Here is a 19,193-nt window from a genome sequence, read left to right as displayed (position 1 = left end):
CACGTTCACTTCACTACCACTGAAAACCTTGCCTTGCCTGTTCAACTTTAATTTTATAAGAGCTGTGTATTACATTTCAGCCCCATATAGGTAACATACAGGAGCAGAACATGTTTTAGCTAATTAATGCTTCTGTAACCAGAGTCGCTGAAAAATATGCATCAAATATTTATATAATTGGCTCCCCGAAGAGGTAATGCCTTGTTCTGAGTGCTGAGAGACTGAAATACAAAGTCCAAAGACTTAGAGCACAAAAGACCCTGTTTTTTTTCCAATGCTCCATTACTCTGTATCCTCCTTGGCATCAGGAGGCATTCATTAACGGGGATAAAGGTCTAGGACTCATATTAAATTTCCATATCCTTTGAAAATTAATGTTAGCTACTATTAGGCTTTCCTCTGCACTTTGGATGAATTAATATTTTGAGGCAATTAAATGTCTGTACTGAGTGCCTGCAAAGTGTCTCACATGTACTAACGGCATGAAATGTTTTCCTGGAAGTATCCACAGAGCACATTGATAGATTATGGAAAAAAGCAACGTAATTTTTTTCCGGGCTTTTAAATACTACTGAATTAAGCAATATACACAACATCATTTTGGCTATGCTTTGTCCTTAGCAGCTGACAGAAGAGAAGGCCTTCTCGCACTGACAAATAGGAAACACCTCAGTGCAACAAAACAGTGCATTTTAACCCCATAAATAAAATCTATTGCAGCACTATAAGCTTTTGAGTCAGGCTGGGGAGGTCTTGGGAGGTTTGTTTAGTTGGCTGGGTTTTTAAGTTTACGTGGATTTTTCTCCACAAAAATTCAAAAATATGCCTTGGGATATCAAGCAAAAAAATCCAATGACAACCTCCATTATCAGTAATATTAATATCAGCATTGAGGACCTTAAGGACTTCCTTTCCCCTCAAGTGCAATGTAATCAAGAGAGTTCAGTGAGACATTTTGGAAACAATACTAGCTCAAAAATTGAGGTTAGATTAGCTTCTTGGAGGATGATTTACACTCTGTTTTAGAATTGTCATCCTCTTCCCCTTGAAATAATATTTTCTCTCCCAACTGCTACTTAGCATAATACATTTCACTTCCAATGTGCTCGAAAATGATCCAGCTTTGTCAGAATGCCAAGGCACATCTCCAATATCTTCTTATTCCATACCTATTATGCCTTACCATACATAATACTAATTGAAAATGGTGTGTGTTGCATTTGCAGTCATTAAAGCAAAAGTAAAATTCAAATTTAAGAGGATGACTCGTTTCAGATTAGGTGAAACACAATTATCAGTTTCCTCAGGAACAAATAACAAGCAAACAGAAACAAAACAAAGAAAAACAAAGCAACAACGAAGGTAAAGGGAAATTTTTTTAAAAACAAATTTAAAAAAACAAAACAACAACAACAAAACCCCAGGAATGTTTCTCTCTCCAGAGAAATGAAAGTTTCTCTGGAGGACAGCAATAACAAATGATAGAAAGTTATTAGGAAGTTGACAATGTAGTCCAAAATTCCTTAATTCACAAATAATAACTGAGTGAATGAAGACAGTCCATAGTGTTGCCTATTTTCCACAAATTCAAAAGCAGCAATATGCCTCTCTCCACATACAAATTATACATCGTCATGTTTTTCTTGTCCTCTTCTTTTACATATTTGACAATAAAAGTGAGAAGGTGTTTATCCCTAATTATCAAACATACAACAATCATAACGCCACATGTTAGCAAACATATTAACATCAGGGCAATTCTCACTTTTCCAAAACAAGATAGCTGCAAAATTAAAGTTTTTAAACAGTTGTAACTCTGTGTTGTATTCCTAGAGATGAACTTCCTGATGTCTAAAAGGTTTAAACCAACAAAACCAGCTTCTGAGAGAACTCCCATGTCCCTACTCCCATGTGAGGTTGGTAGACCCAAACCATTCCCATAGTCTCTGATTCATGACATCCCATCTTTCTTAAATTAGTGGATTTTCTTGCAAAACCATAGGAAGATGATGTAATGCAGAGAAACCAGGCCTGCTCCAAACCAAGGGCCCAAAAGTGGAATCCCTCTAATATTTACCTTTGCACCCAGATCAGACTTATCTCAAAACCTGGTCCAGAGCATATATTAGAGACTATATCTCAAGTTGCAATAGTATTATATTTTAAAAAAAAAATCCATTTCTTATATTAGCTCTGAAATGAACAACAACTAAAAAACCTCCACCAAACAAACATTCAGTTCAGCATAATCCACTGGAAATGCACTAGTTGAAAGTCCACTGTGCTATACAAAAATACAAATGCTGCTTTAAGGCTGTTCTCAGTGTAATTAATTTATAGACACATATTTTTTTCCAGGACTAAAAGCAGAAGTTTTTCCCATATCAGCTCAACACACAATTTTAATCCACATATAAGGACACCTGTGCGTTTCACATGTGCCTACCCAGAATTTTCTAGGAAATTCACACCAAGAAAAAGGACAGAACCTTCAGCACATTCCAACAGAAGTTAACTAACAGAAGAAAAAAATCAGTGAAGTGAGAAAAAGGAAAGGAAGTAAAAGCCACAGGTCATGGGCAGGGTAGAAAAAGGATAAGGCATGGTCCTTCCAACCCCTTCCAGTTTCTCAGGAGATTCTGAAACGGAAAACTCTTTTCCCCTTTTGATTAGACAGCTTGTGTGTTGGGAAGGACAGGAGGAGAGGTGGGGGACAGAAGTGACTCTGTACATACACAGTTAGAGAAGTGATGGAATAGCTTTTTTTTTGTAATTTTCAAAATCAATTCATTTTTTCCATAGAAGAACTGATCAACAATTTCCTGTGAACTTCCCAGTTCATTTACAAAAACCTTTTTTCTCTTCATAGTGAAGACTGTGAGGAAAAGGGTTCTTTGATCAACACTTTATGGCATCATTTATCACTTTGTATATTATTTAAGAGCATGTGCCATCACTTGGAAGGAGGCCAAAACAAAATTTGTATCCAGCTGGACTTAGGGTAAACAATGAGTCAAATAATCAATTCTAAATCTCCTGCTTGACTTTTTGGGTTCTGATGAAATTCAGAACTGAAAGGGGTCTCCAAAAACAGCTGTTCTCCTGGATTTTATGCAATTTGGTTATAAAAATCATAGGAGTAAGATGGTCATGTACTGAACCATAACCCCAGGGCACAGCATAAAAGAATCAGGATCTGAGATCACTTTTTTCTGCTCAGGGCAAGGATGGCTCAGCCAGGCTGTGCAGTGAAATACAACCCAGAGCCACCTGCAACTCAGAAAATTAAGCAATGAAAACGTTAAGAGTCAAAATACTTTTCTATTTCTTTCTACTCCTGCCAGTGATTTAATATGCATACACTATGCCAAGCCAGTCAGTCTCAAATTTTCAGATTCAGTCTGTGATTTGCTCCATGTTTTGGAAATGTTGACTAGTTGCACCAGAAGCAACACGAGCTGTAAGTTCTCAGAAAGTACAAAAAGGTGCTTTAAGTCTCTCAAATTTGGTGTCAAGAACAACAGAGCACCTAAAACCATAACCCAGCAGGGATTTCCCTTCATTGGATATAAATATCCATGACTTTCAAAGGGGCACAGAGGGATAGCACAGAGCTCGGTGCAACAACGTGGGATTTGGAAGACCTGTGTTCAACAAACTGACTGGCGACAGCCAAGGAAAATAACCATAGCTCCCAGCTGATGTGAGCATAACGTCATTCCAGCATCACACACATGGGAGGATAAAAACAGCATAGGCTGGGATCTTCTCCTGTCAAAGCATAGGGGATGCTCATTTTGTGGGTGGAATGAAGGAAGGGCACAAAATTTACATATGGCAGAGAAGAAAGCTGAGAGTCACACCAAAAATACTGTAAGGAAATACAAAATATCTTAGCAGTGTTCCAGCAAATTACTTAAGAGATACTTTCTTCATTTTAGCAACATTTAAGTTGTTGGGGGGTTTTTTGGTAAGAAAAGTGTGTCTGCTGCATGCCATAAGAACATTTAGATAAAGAAATATGTTTTCATCTGAAGTAAGATTGAAATTTCTACTCAACACTACATCAAACAACAATAACCACCATGTCTTTCTCAGGCAGAAAGGGCCAAGCAACACAAACACACCCTGGCCACCTTCTTAGCTTCACACCATATTTCAGGCATCCAAAGCGTGCATTTTCATCAGGACACCCAATGCCATGTATAAGGTGCAAATCTCTCCCTCTTACCTCGGGGTCTTTCTCGATCTCCAGCCCTGCTTCCAGCAGGTTGTGTTCATACTCCTCCCGCTGCAGCCGCCTCTCCTCCTCCAAGGCATCCAGTGGGCTGAGCTCCATCACCTCCAGGCCGGGCAGCCCCGGCCACTCCTGCAGGGCATGCTGGCCATTGTCCTGCTGCTGGGGCTCGGTGCAGCCCTTCCCGGTGCCTCCGTTCGAAACTAGGGTCACAGAGGCAGATCCACACCTCGGCTCTGGGGAGGCAGCACCGGGCACATGCTGGGCCACGCGTCTGCGGTAGTGGTAGGCCAAGACGTAGTCGACCTTCCTCTTGCTGTCCCTGAAGTGCAAGCCACTCGGGGAGGCCTTGTCCCTTGCCCCTGCCTGGGTCCCTTCCATGTAGTTGTTGATAATCTGGGAGAGAAACACGGGAGTTGCCCAGACAAGAAAACCAAAAAAGCTCACATAGGTGGGGGGGTTTATCTCCACATGAGCACATGGAGCTGCTAAGAATCCAGGTATGACCTACAAATACTAATTTTGCACACCAGTCTCCCTTCATTCCTCCTCTGACCATAAACTAAACATAGTTTAGTTTATCCCAACACTTGGGATGCCTATGGAAGAGCACGTATGGAGGCACACCCCAACTCTGTTACCCTGTTCTGCACATGCACAGACCAAAGGGAGAGGACATTATAAAAGGGGACAGAGAAGTGAGAATAAGGACCACATTACAGGCCATATGCCATATGCTGTGGAGCAAAGCAGGCAGGGAAGGGAAGCAAAAACAGTATTGGAATGGAAGAAATCAATCTTAGCCAGGATAGGAGAAATATCTTTAACGTGGTTCAAGGTCCAGAAAGGCCAGGCTGGACAGAAACACTTTGGAAAATACCAGGGATTAGAAAGGATATGTCCCATGAATGGCTAGCCATGCTAGCTTGTATTTTAACATATGAAAAGACTGTGTGACTGACCAGTAACACTGCAAAAAGGAATCCATGGCTAAAATCCTTCAAACCACCCATGTTGCATCCCATCAGCCCCTCAGACCATCCCTGCTTCATCATCTCCCTCTTAGAACCCTCCTGGGATGCAGCTGCAACAGTAATCCTGCCATCACTCCCCAGCCTGGATGGGAATTCTGCAGCATTCATGTGTAAATCGGACACTGAGGCTCATTCTTCCCACTCACACTTCCCACTCATTAAAGGCAGCCCATGAGTTTTCCAAACTGTTTGCAGCCACCATTTCCAGCACAATGCTGCCATGTAAAGCCCTTCAGAGAGCTCTCTAGAGTGTTATTCACTGGAGTGACACCAGCCCTCCAGTGATGGGGAAAAGATAAAAGCAAGGGTCAACCTGATTCAAAGCAATCATCCTATAACCTAATTCCAAACATTTATGGTTCCCATAGGTGACTGCACAAACAAAATCTCAGCAGGTACCAGTCAAAGGTTTCTTTCTCTCTTTTTCTCCCCTTCCTTACATGTGTTGGTAGTGCTGAATGCAAAGTTAACCACTTGCTGCATGGCAATTATCTTGTTTGTTAAAACAACATAAATTTATGAATGCATTATGTAAACGTGCATATTATTATATTCATCAATATCATCAGATTCTTGTTTTTCATTGTTTTGCTTTACTTACACTCCCACAAAGTAGCTTTCAGTCATCATGTCACTAAATAAGTCTTGGCTTTACATGTATGCTACATCCTTCATCCTTTCACAAAATTACCACTGAGTAATCTGTTCTGCGCATCACACTTATCACATCCTTCATGTCTAAAGTATATATACAGTCCCTTTAGGCACATCCAAAATCATACTTAGCACTACATCCTGGCAGAAAACAAAACTGCTTTTGAGACATCATTTTATTGCAATTCCCCATTTCCTGATTAGATACATTTTCGTGTATTACTCACGGGCAGCCCATGCAAACTCTCCAAATCCATCTCTGCCCCAGTGAGGTAAAACCTGTGGCAGATTTTTAGTGTCCCTCCCAGGGAGTTTCAGGCTATAGAGTGCAGACGGAATGATATCAACACAGCAGGTCACTGGTGCAAGGCAATGCATTAGCTGGCTCTAGAGAAGATGAGCTTTGAGGGTCCTCTCCTCCTTTACTGGAGAGTGTAGGCAGAAACAAGAACCATGAACAAGAAGCAGGAGAGGGAATAAGGAGGTTGTAGAATGTGAAAATCATGCCAAGGTTTTCCTGTTTGTTACTGTGTGGAGCCACCTGCCACATCCTAGCCACCTGAGAGAGAGCACCATAGCAACACTTGGGGTTGCTGGAGTTACACAGGGGATGAGGAGAGTCAACAGTGACTCCCTCTCCGTGGACTCTTTTCCTCACTCTTGGCAGCAAGGTGCCATCCCCATAATTATGGGTGTCCAATTCACAGAAAACTAATCAAAATTCCCACATATTTCACTAAAGACATTTCCTGCCCTAAATTTGCACTGCTTGCCTTACCATGTGACATTCTGGCACAAGAAGACTTTTTTAGGGAGGAACACAAAAAATTGCAATTTCAAAAATGCCTCTGAAGGAACTATCAAGATCTTTCTCTCCTCCTCTCACATCCATTGTAAAAGTCAGAAACAGTGATATAAATGACCAATTTAGGTCCTGCTTTCACTGCTTCTTGATGCTTCCAAGACAAGAAACCACCACACCAAGGAATAAGAAAACACTATGATAGGATCAGCATTTCATGATGATTTTGTTTTAATGGTCTGATAGCAAATATGTCACTACAAATACATCCCAAATGTGCCCCCTCTAACACAGCTCTCCTCTGAACACTACAGCCACATCACACTTCCACTGGGAATCAATCCAATCCAGCCCCACATTAGTACCTGGTCACAGCTGACTCAGGGCTGACACAGGCACACCCAATGTAGTGATCAACCTACATTGATCTTTTCTGCCACTGGGGGTAATAGCAACCCCCTCTATTCCTGCTCTAAAGGACTTTGGCTAAAGTAAACAATCCAGAAATTTTGGTGAGATTACTACTGAAGAAATTAATTCTTGCTGTACACAGAGAGACAAATGAACCACCTGAGGCTGTGGTATCACTTTCCTCATAAAGATTCTTCTCCCTGTATGATTTAACCAACACACAGGAGAGTGCGCCCTGCTTTTCTCACTCTGCTTCCAGCCTCTTCATAATCCCAAATACACTTGACCTAGAGCAATGAGCATGAAACCCTACTTACAGATCCTCTGTAGGACACCACTGATGCTTCAAGAGCTCCACTGGTCCCACTTCTGTGCCAGGAAGTCCGGTTCTGAGGAACAGTAAGGTATTTGCTGTTGTAGGCTGAAAAAGAGTCCCTTGCTGATTTTGTTATCTTCTGTCCATTGAGAGTTGGGTGTGAGGAGGGTAGAGCAAAGTCTGAAAAGGAGAGATAAATACATAAAGCAAGTTTCATACAGGTGGTTCCCTAACGGAATGGGGAATACTGCAGTCAGTAGACACTATTCATTTCTAGTGATGTGAACAGATCCAGTGGCCTCAGGTACAAAATTGTAGATCGTGGTATTTCTCCATAAAGAATTCTTTACACATGTGAAATGCTCATCAAGTATATCTAAGATTATACCTACATGTTCTGGTCTTAGAGGGTAATGTCTGGAATTTTTAGACATGCTCCCCATCTCTTGTGTTTGACAAATTACATGGTCACAGTGCAGAACAATGGAGGGTTTGGAAATCATCACAGAATCACCAGCTGTCCTGGGTTGGAAGAGACCTAAAAGATAATCTCATTTCTATCCCCACTGCCATGGGCACAGACACCTTCCACTAGCCTAGGTTTCTCAGAACACTGCCTAGGTTTCTGAAACACTGCCAGGGACATAGGAGAGCCACGGCTGCTCTGGGCACGCTGTGCCAGGGTCTCTCCACCCTCACAGGGAACAGTTTCTTCTGGATACCCAATTTAAACCTCCTCTCTGCCAGTGTGAAGCCATTGCCCCTTGTCCTGTCACTCCAGGCCCTTGTCAAGAGTCTCTCTCCATCTTTCCTGTGGGCTCCCTTCAGGCACTGCAAGGCCACAATGAGGTCACACCAATGCCTTTTCTTTTCCAGGCTGAACAATCCCAATTACCTCTTACTGTCTTTCTTCACAGCAGAGCTGCTTCATCCCTCTAATTCTCTTGGAGGCCTCCTCACTCTAACAGGTCAATTCCATACTGGCAGTAGCATGGTGAAAAATGCTAATAAAAACCAGTGGATGCAGAAACTGTTTCAACACAGAAATGTTTCATACTCTTTCCCCCTCTAGTGGTGCCGCAGCTGAAACGGGGTTGATTGATCCATACACTCATTCTCTTGGAGAAGCACTTAGAGGGAAAACCCATGTCTTGGTCCTTCCAGCATTAGTGTTTTATACCCAGGAGAAGATATCCTGTACACATCTGCCTAATGGTCGGCACCATCACCATGACAGAGACAATACACCACTGCCTCTGTCTAGTCAGGACTTTTCTCCAGGAAGAAGAAATAACAGCTCCCATCTATCCAGGGAGACACCACATCCATTGTGTACTGCTAAAGTCTGGAAGTTGTATTTCCCCCTCATTTAGCCGAGACCCTTCTATTCCCTATACTCAGACTGAAACTCCTTCCCCACCACCACATTCTGAAGAGAGGAGACAGTAGAATGCTAAAGAAGAAAATGCTCGGAGGAGGGTGTCTTTGCCCTTATATTTCCTATCAATACCAGATTAGGGTCCAGCAGCACTTGAATAGTCCAGCAGATTGACTCACTACTCTTCCTTGTCTGATCTCCCGAGCAGACTTGTGCTTGGCTCACTTTAATGAAGCACATAATGATGCCACGAGGGAAACTCCAAGAAAAATAATTAATAACTGGAGGTTTCATTTCCAAAGGCCACACACAATGTTTCTCCAGTATTTTCAGACTGAGTCTGGGATATCTCACAAGACCTTTACACAGTCAATTAAAGACCTCTTTTTCTTTCCAGTCCTTTTAACTAGGCCTAGGGAAAAAGCTGCAGTTCATTTACAACATGATTTCATCTGCATTATGCTTCCCAACCTCTGGAAGCTGTGTCACGAACCTGAGATTAACACTGGTAAACTAGTGAGGCAGTCAGGGACTCCCAGTCAGAACAAGATTCTTCATGGAAATGCAATTGCCATATCTGTATGTGGAGGACTCCTGTCCTCCCAAAAGCTTTTCAACTTCCCAAATTAGACCAATTGAACCAAAATGTTTTGTTTTGAATGCATTCCACATTTGACAGTTCCTGGTACAGCAGCGCCTCAGGGGCTTCTGCTTCAGATGCAGCCTGACCTCATTCCACCCTGTAAGCCTTTATGACATCTGGCCTTACATGTTCTCATTCTGTAAATATTCTGGAGGAATTACTATGGATAGAAACAAGCTCTGTGTGTGCATATGGAATCTTGACTTCAACTTGGAAAGCAAGTGTTCAGGAACTACACTCATTCTACAAAAATGGCTGGGGAGCCATCCCTCCAGTCAAACTCCATCAAGTTGTAAACGGCTTCCAAGGACAAGGTACCTCCAGGACAGAGATCAGTGACCAGCTCCAGTTCCAATTCACAGCCAGTCAGCACCTGCTCACTCAGCCTCTCTGCACTCCTTTGCCTCAGCTTTTTGCAAACTTAAGGGTTGCCCACATGTGCAGCAATTCACCTTACTGTTTGTGTTCCCAGGTCCTCAACCTAAGTGCCACCATAAAGAAGTTGCACAGACTGCCAAAAGTGGAAAGACTGAGAGGGAGTCTTAAAGGACCACACTGCTTGTGAAAGAGGCAGGAAAGGAGTCTGCCTTTTTAGGAGCTCTGTATTAAATCCTGAGTAACAGCCAATTAACTGAGCTGAGTGGTCCAGATGATCAGATTATCACAGCACAGCTACTTGCAGAATATGCTGCAAGTGGTTTGGTCATCCAGGGCACAGACAGGGAACTGCTTTTATTTATCTTCTTCTCTTTTCAGATAAATATCAGAAAGTATCTGCATTTCTGAAGGACACCAGAGTTAGAAGAGTACTCCTTTGTAAGGCTGTTCAAGACATCTGCAATTTAGGAGGATTGGCAAACTCCAACCCCCAAGCAGGGATGAAAAAACCCTACTTGAATTTAATGTTTCCTTGTAGCTTTACTCAAACATCTTTTTCAAAGGACATATATATATATGAAAGGATGGTTATTCCTGTGCTCTTTAGGTTCTCAGTAAATAATGACTTTTCAGCTCTGAATGTAGATGAAGAAGCTCGGCTCATGCCAAAATTACTTCTTGTGCACATCTCCTCCAAACTCAGCTATAGTAAATCATGATTTCCTCCACTGTGTCTTCAAAACCACCATTTTAGTGCCTTTTAAAAATATATTAATTAGACAGACAAGGCTATTTGGGTTGTCTCTAATGCCATCTAATTTGCAGCTTGTGTGTTCAGGGCTCACACAGTACCTCTCGGACTGCAGGTGGAAAGGGTAAAACAACAAACCCTGACTAATGCTGGACTAATCTGGACAGTCTGGGTGCATCTGCCCATCTGAACCCCATGCCAACACTCAGTTTAAAATGCCCTGAGCCTCAAGGACACCCAGCAGGAGAATCTCTTGGGTAGGACTCAGTATCTCAGTTGTATTTCTCTACATTTGGCTGTACATAACACAGATATCCTTTGCCTTCCCACTCCAAATACAATTAGAGAAGAAATACTCTTTATAAAGAGAACCATCCAGTTCTGAGTTTTGTTACGGGACTGATTTTAATAGAAGCAGTTAAGCAGCAGGGGACTAAACACCTAAATAGTTCTTGAACCATTCCAAAGAGAAATACAAGATAGCTAAAATTTAAAGGTCAAATTCTATCCTTCTATTATTCAAATAAGGGGTTTGAAGTTCACAGCAGAGATACAGCCCCAGAAACAATGAGATAACATGGAAACAGCCACAGAGCTTTTGACAGCAAAAGAACAATGACTCAACATCAGCACTGAAAGTTATTCTAAACTCATATACTGGGAACTCCAGAAGGAAGGCTTTATGCACTGAGCAGATTTGCTCCTTTTGTATGGGAATTGAGAGCTCAGGGCTGCCCATTTTCTCCTGGAAAAGGATATTGCTCCGTCCCCACAGTTGCACTGCAATAAGGCAAATGCAGGGGGAAACAGCAGAAGACCAGCAGAAGGCATTTGCCTAGTGACTGTCTTTTCCACGTGGATCACAACACTGACCCACAGCTGTTCTTCTGAGACTTCAGGAGAAATTAACTCTGTATGTTTTATCTCTGAGCTCTCTGTATGTAACTGGCCTGCAGATTTCTCTCTTTTTTTTTCCCCCTAAAAGAAGACAGAGAAGTCCTTCCAAAGCACTCCTTTCTTTGTTCTCCACCCCATCTTTGCCTATCCCTCTTGATAGGCAGCAATAAGAATGAAACAGAGAAAAAACTTACCAGGTATGTGTGTTTCCATGTTGCCTGGAGGTTTGGCTGGAAATTGTGTCAGTACTAAAATAGGATGTGGCTATGCCGTGCACAATCTGCTTCTGCACTGGCTTAAGGAGAGAACAGCACCAGCAGCTATTTCCATCCTGCCTTGATCCTGCTTTAAGCAAACCACAAACTGAAGCTAATTAGCAAGACCTTCTGGTTTGGTGATTACCATCATGGAGGGAAGAGAAGGAGAAAGACCAAATTCCCATGACCTGAAAGACCATGGCAATTCTCTGCTGGAACTTCAGCACTTTGTCTTCATGCCCCATAACACCTCAAGAAGCAAGGTAACAACAGGCATATTTTGTCCAGAAGGCAGTGGTGAGGAAGGAGAAAGGCTAATGCAGAACCAGGGGAACCAGGGCTCTACAGCAGAGCCAGCTCTGTCCAAAGAATCAGCACTCAAGGATCAGATTGTCTTGGAGGTAGTTTCTGTGTCTTTATATCTACAAAGCTTCACAGTGCTCCCAGGTAGGAGGTAAGTGCAGAGAGCTTTTTATAAGGTTCTGTTTCAAGTACTCAAGTTACCTCAGTGCCTGGATGCACCATCATTCCTGCATGAAATATTCAGGGGATTATCTTGTAATCAATGGTCTAATCAGAACAGGTGATGGATCCTGCTTAGCCTTCAACTTTGCAATTTAAGCAACGTATAGGGAAGAAAAGTTGTTGATGACCAATGCTATCTGAAAAAGGACTCTTATCTGCTAATGATAACTGGGGAGAGAAGTAACTAATTTGAGTCCAAATCTTTTTTTCTTTAAGCCTGTTTATGACACTACGATGGTTTTTCTAGTGTGACAGGGATAAATGGATTTATTCAATGCCTGAATAAAGTTCAGTGGTTCTATGACCTTGTAAATCAGGATAGTGCACTGTGTCATGGCTGGCAAGGGTAAAAGTTGTCTCTGTCACAGAGAGATGTGCTGATGCACCCTGGTTGTGCTATCAAGCCTGCTGTGTACATAAAGGGAGCAGTGCAGCAGTTGTTTCCCAAAACTTCGGTTGGATGATGTAAAATTTTCCCAGCAAGATTAAGAAATTTGTATGGTATTTTAAATTCATTAAATCCCCCCCACTGTTCTTGGTCCCTACTTTGAAATGGCATTTCTTATCTTCTAACCAAAATATCAACAGGTATCAAATACTTTGTCCTTTTTACCCTGCTAGTACTCTCAGAACTTCTTTCAGAAATTTTAAAAACAATTAATCTGTTTCCTAGACAGGGAACAAATCTCCTGCTTTCTACACCTATCTCAGGGAGAAAGAAATTAAAACATTCTGAAACTTTTGCAATTTTCCATCCACAATCTATGCTGCTCCAGCTAAGCTCAAAACCAGAAAGGCAAATCCTGGCTAATTCTGGAATAGTATAGGAATGTAGAGCCAGGTCCTGCTGGGATCCCTGTGGACTTAGAGCTCTGCCTGCACAGGTTCCAATTTGCAGCTTCTATAAGCCATAAGGATGGGTGTTTTACAGGTAATACACTTAGCTCAGGTAATAAATAATATACACAGCAGTACGAGAGGAAGTAACATCCAGCTGCTTAGAATGGAAGTAGTCTATTTTTAAGACTTTCCAACAGAGAAAATCATATATTGGCATCACTGTCTTTGCAGTGGTACTTGGGTATGGTGTTAATTGATAATGCAGAGCAGTGACAAATAATACCAATATACCTGATTGTGTTTCACCTGCTGTAGAGGAGTGGTGCTTGCTAGTCTGTAAATTTAGCAGAGAGATTAGATGTTTTGAATTATTAAGGAGTTATATAAGACTCCCCCAGATCCTTCAGCATTCCTGTAAATCTATCCTATGGCACACTCAACAATCCAGCTGGTGCTCTGAAGCGGTGGGATGTGCTCCTAATCATTGGTGAAAAGGTAAAGGCCAAGGTAGTTCAAACCCATCAAAGCTCACAAACAGAATGCATAACTTGGGGAAAAAATATTCCTCAAAGCCTGGCTTCTGCTGGAGAATGCCAATGAAGCATGTAGAAGCATGAAGATGTAGAGTACCGTGTGATGTGCTGGCACATTTGATGGTAGGCAGAACTATGCTCTTCACTCCTGCCAGGGAGAAATGCTGCTGAAAGTATTGAAATTGCACTAATTGCAGCTGCCTGTGTGAAAGGCAATGAAACCTGCACAGAGCAGGTCTGAGCCCACTGGCTCCTTGGGCAAAAGTCAAACAGCTCTTTTGGGGCAGACTGCCTGAAAAGGTTTGATTCTCATGCCAGCAAGTCAGAAATGTATTTACCTCCTCAGCCTGTTAAAGAAGATTCATTCCCTTCTGCATTTTCTTTCCTGATGGTCTATTTCTACAAAAGGATTTTCAAGGAAGACCCTTCTGGTCTTGCTCATGACAGGGGCTTAGAATACACAGGTCTGAGTAACAACATCTAGACCACACCAAAGTCCCCAGAACTCCCTGCTGTAAACAAAGCCAGTAAGTGCTCTTCTCACAGGCTGCACTGCACTGACTCATACAATTAATTATCTAATTAGAAGACCTGTCTGCAGCCACAAAGCCTTAGGCTGCAATCCTGTCAGCTTTCAGGAGCTAAGAAGGGTCAGTCTGGGTGAGGGCACAGGCTGAAATAAAGGGACATCCCAGCCATGGTAAGTGGAAGAGGATGACATTTGCCTTTCACTCCCTTCTCTCTGCTCCTCTCTGATGTTTCAGGTTGCTATTCCAGGAATTACAATCTTCAGCTTCACATGTGCTGTTGACTACCTGGGTGACCCAAATCCATCTGTCAGGGAGGTTAATACCTAGAGGCAGCTACAGGAAGGAAATGGTGTGAAGGTGGAGGTAAATTGGTGACAAATCTGCTGCAGCAAGTGGGGGTGGTGCCAATTAAAACTGGGTTTCTCTCTCTGGTGTTACTGTGGCCTATAGCAGAAGACACAGATGCATGGAAGGCCTGCACTTGTATCACTGTGCAGCAATAAAGGTTGTCTTGAAAAAATATTAAAAACAAAAAGGGCTCACAATTCAGGATGTGTTGAATCCACAACTGACTGGCAAGAGAGAAGCAGCAGAGATCTGCCTGGTTCCTCTAAAAAAAGGAACAACTTAACTTTTCACTTGAAAGCACAGGAGTTTTTGTTTGTTCCTAAAGGGAGCTTTCCTTGCAGTTCAGATGTTTTCACCCATTTAATCATGTCAAAATGCCATTCATTACTTTAAAATTGTTAAATAATTCTTGTCTTTCAAAAACACGCATGGCAATAACAGTCCTCCCTCTCTCATATTTTTGAGAAATTAGTACTTCCCAGTAAAACTGCTTCACTGACTGCAGCGGCTACTGCTGACCTCTTGGTCTCTGACTCACCCGGCTGCACAGGCCAGCACCGCCGGCAGCAGTGAGGGGGGAAGGGCACTCTCCCGCTAGGAGACTTCCTAGCGGGGGTATTTAAGGCGGAATGCCTTCAGAAGGGCGAGAAACCCCCAGAGCCGTGAGGAGAGAAGCTGGGCTGCGTCCCGCAGGAGAAAAGGCTTGGACCGCTCCGACAGGGAAAAAGGAGGTGTTTATTGATGGAGCGTCGGCGCGGACAAAAAAGCTTGCTCGGCAAGGTCTTATAACTAGAACACAGCGACCAATCTGTAATTTTGAGAGGAGGGAATAACGGTAACAAACAGCTCGGGTGTCCAGTGTAAATAAATTAGGGGTTGAACCCTGACCTCTAAACCAATCATTCAATGTCCTGGACAGAATGTTCTGGATGAGTAGGCAAGGACCCTGAATAACAGACAGGCAGTTAGGGAGGAATTTAGGAAAGATAAAGTGTAGCTGACGGGACAATTCAGAAGAGGGAGAGAGAGAGAGCCCGGGGCAGAACCATAAGCAGGAATGGGGGGTACAGGAATAAACCAACTTAAACTAATGCACCCCAACAACTGACACAAGATTCCTCCAGGACCAACAACACTCTGGAAGGTCTTTTGTGTTCCATGGCCCAACTAGACAAAGTAGAATTTAAATCCTTGTAAATATATGCCTGGCAGCAATAACTAAATTAAACCTGCCATTGCAAATTCTGCATCTAAATTAATTCCAACTTTTGGAACAATGCAACAGATCAAGCCCAGGCACCTGAAAATAAGTGAGATAACCACTGAACTTTCTCCTTGACTTCATCTGGGCAAAGGCTGAAGTAAGAGCTGTCCTTAAATCTGTACACATGTCCTGAGGACTTGCAGAATTTACACAGTCTGCACTCAACACACAGTTTCTTTGCATTCAGCTTCTGGAGAAACATGTATGTGCATTGCAGAAAGGTCTAAGCCCCAACCAGTATTGTTTGTGCACCACAAACATCCTACTCTTACTCTGAAGCCTTATCCCATAATTACTGTACTTCCTGAAAAGAATGGGAGGAAAAAGAGCAAAAAAATTATAAGTCCACCATGTGTCAGTAAGGACAGAAGTGGGGAATTGTCTGCAATGCCTCTGCAGACAGCACTAAAGGATTTAGGAAATATTCTTTAAGTATAAGCAACTGCTTCTGAGCATGATTTATTTGTGGTTGTTCTTTTGGGATTTTTTTCAATAACGTGCATCATTTTCCACAGTGAAATGAAGGGAATCTCTCTCCTACAATCCACCCCAAGATGAATCAGATCACGTTCTGTTGTGCTGGTAAGCTTTATTGTTTGCTGTGTCGATACAATTTTTCAGGATTCTAATGGATATGGCAGTGTACAGAGAAAATTAGGTTTGCATTGTGAAGTTCCTCCATCAAAAGGCTTCAGATTAAGCAGCTGGGCTTCTGGGCAATATTCATGGTGTGCACTTGCGAGCACGGCATTCGCAGAGCGAGGCGGAGGGGATGTAGTGCTGCACCATGGTCCCGTTGGGACAGCGCAGTGGGATCGTCACTGTGGTGGTCTGAGTGGCTGTACAGCAGCTGCAGTGGTCTTCCCACTGCCCTGTCTGAGCAGAATACCTGGTGGTGCTTCTGCACTTGCCCTAGATAGAAAAAAAAGAGAGCTGAAGTTTGAATAGAGCTTCATGGCACTCAGAATCCTGGTTCTTTCCTTCAAAATATCTGTGGGTGACTTTGTCCACCTTCTGTGCTCTGCTGAAAACATGAACTCAGAAACAGTGCCTGGGTCCAGAATGCAGGGTGCTGGTCAAAGAGTAACTTCTTCTGAGCATAAGCAGGGCAAAGGAGAGGTGAAGAAACTGCTCACACACACAAAAGAGCCTGGAATTTAAAATCTCACAAGGGAATGTCCAGAGCTATGGTGTTGGCTTCTGAGCAAATGTGGTTATCATGCATTCAGAAAGTGCTTTAGGCCAAATGCTGCAACCCACACATCCACTGTTGACCTGCTGGTGCTATTATTTCTTGTTCTGCTTGTCTGGCCACTTAACTAAATTAGACCAAGTTGTCAGTGCCTCTAGCTATAATCCTTCATGATGTCAAAACAAGTAGCCCTACATAACACTCTGTCAGAGTACATTTCCTTTGGTGGCTTTGTGCTCTTATTTCCCAGTCTAATTAAATTAAAATATCCTATAAGTATCAGGGACAACTTTAGAAAAAATGTACTTAACACTGTTTATTCCCAATGTAAAATCTGGACTTCTGCAGGAGAAACATCAATACTTATGACTTTATGGCTAAGGACCATTTACTTTGTAGACAGGACAAGAGTTTGAAAATTATTAGTTATGCCATAACTTGGATTGCACACAAGGGTTGATTAAAATCCTTGTATGGGGCTTGTTTATCTTGGTAAGAGCAGAGATGGGAATACCCAGAAGGGAAGTTATGCTCCTGTTTTAAAAGGAAGTTGCCATATAAAGTGTAAGCCCAGATGGGCTGGAAATTAAATTTTTAATCTGATTACAGAAGACACAAGACATGTAGAACACAAGAGCTTGGTGCCAAGGCTAATTGAGGAAGCCCAGATCTTATAAGGCACAAAAGTCAAATCTTGGCTCCTAGGTTTAAAGGTCTTTTAAAATGCCATTTATCTAAATGCCTATTTAAACTCACCTAATCAACCCAGAGGCTCGGTGCTCAACTGCCTACTCGGAGCTGAAAATCAGCTTCACAAATGTGAAGATAAATATTCCTTTTTTTTAAAAGTAGAAAGTCCTAACAGAGCTACTTCAGAGTCATTAATTTCTGATGGAAGCAAGAGAGTGGGATGAACAAAGCCTTTGTGTGTAACACGTGCCTTTTTTCATGCTGGTTGGACTGGGAAAAATTCAGCATCAGCAAATTACTTCAGGAAGTAAGTGCCAATGAGGTCAACACTAAGTCAGTCAATGCTCCAACTAATGCTCCACTTACTAAAGTGAAACCATGGTGGAAGAAAAGGTTTCCTTTAGGGAAAGAAAAAGGGGGATTGATTTTTGTTATTTACCTCACAATGAGAAATGGGCACCTCCTTTTCAGCCACACATCCATTGATATTCCCATACTGCAGTCTGGTACTTACTGGATGACATTCCACCTCCACACCTACCAAGTTAAAAAAAAAAAAAGAAAAAGAAAAAGAAAGTGTTTGACACTGCTGGCAAATTGCTTGTTGTAACTCACTTCCCTTTACTCCTGAAATTGCTGTCAGTGAAATGTTCTTCCTGGTAAAATCCATAGCTGAGTGTGTCTCCTTAGAGTAATTCATGCAGAGTTGTGTGACTATTTCACACTACAGCCCTAAAATTCCACTAGAGAAGGGTTTTTCTCATGTTTATTTTCAATTGACTGCTTTGTTCTGAAGTCACCTTGGCCATCAAACACCAGCCTCTCCCCTGGTCTTAGACAACTCTCTTGTTAACTCCAGTAACCAACAGTTGCTCTATTCTCCCACTTTCAAAGAGAACCTCATCATTATTATGCTCAAATATAAACTAATCCAGAACATTTTCTTCTGAACTCTTGTATGTTTTGGTCTGCATCTAAAGACTCATGAAGGAGCCAATGTTTTTTTGTCCATAGACAACAACAGCTCTGCGTAGTGTTACTATAGTTTTACGTCTCTGTGAAAAGACAGACTCCTACTCATACCCATTTCTACCTAACCAACAAAATTTCTGTGTTTAATAGAATACTGGACTGATTTTTAGGTACTACCCAAAACATTTCAGAAAGTTAAAGGAATTCAGAGGGGAAACTGCACAACTAAGTACATACACAAAGGGAAGAGAAAGGTATCCATCTTCCTACCAGTAAACACAGCTTTCCATCAGAATGCTGGTAACCAAATTGACTCTGTGCCTTGCTAAAACCTTAAATTTCATTTTAAAAAAAAATGCAGCTTGTTTCTAGTTCCAGGACTGAACCACCCTTTCTCTTTTTAATGATTTCATCACTCCTTTATAAAAATTGTCTACCTGAAAGGGCAGTTGTGTTCACACAATTGAAAAGCACAAAAAAAAAAGTCATCAGCCTCAAAACAGATTCATCCCCTTTTTGATCCTGACTTATCAACTTGTTT

General features: G+C 42.1%; 2 protein-coding genes across 3 annotated transcripts in view; both read right to left on the bottom strand.

The window, feature by feature from the left end:
- The window catches only part of ANO2 (anoctamin 2), a 142,748-nt gene extending 135,253 nt beyond the window's left edge, over positions 1–7,495 (bottom strand). Inside the window, exons 1-2 of the mRNA XM_039720454.1 lie at positions 7,456–7,495; positions 4,232–4,633 (exon numbers count right to left, since the gene is read on the bottom strand). Of these exons, the coding sequence (XP_039576388.1) occupies positions 4,232–4,618 (387 nt within the window). The 5' untranslated portion in view covers positions 4,619–4,633; positions 7,456–7,495. The remainder of the gene's footprint in view (positions 1–4,231; positions 4,634–7,455) is intronic.
- Positions 7,496–16,367: 8,872 nt separating this feature from the next.
- Positions 16,368–19,193, bottom strand: part of VWF (von Willebrand factor) — a 117,939-nt gene continuing 115,113 nt past the window's right edge. For both annotated transcript variants that reach the window (XM_039719799.1, XM_039719806.1), the window contains 2 exons: positions 18,120–18,217; positions 16,368–16,710 (listed from right to left, as the gene is read on the bottom strand). In XM_039719799.1, coding sequence (XP_039575733.1) covers positions 16,522–16,710; positions 18,120–18,217 — 287 coding nt within the window. In that variant the 3' untranslated portion in view covers positions 16,368–16,521. The remainder of the gene's footprint in view (positions 16,711–18,119; positions 18,218–19,193) is intronic.

This window comes from Passer montanus, unplaced genomic scaffold, assembly GCF_014805655.1.
Source record: "Passer montanus isolate IOZ18808 unplaced genomic scaffold, ASM1480565v1 scaffold106, whole genome shotgun sequence".
NCBI classification, from domain to species: Eukaryota; Metazoa; Chordata; class Aves; order Passeriformes; family Passeridae; genus Passer; species Passer montanus.
Note: the sequence above shows the minus strand (reverse complement) of the source record. Positions and strands in the feature narration are given on the sequence as shown.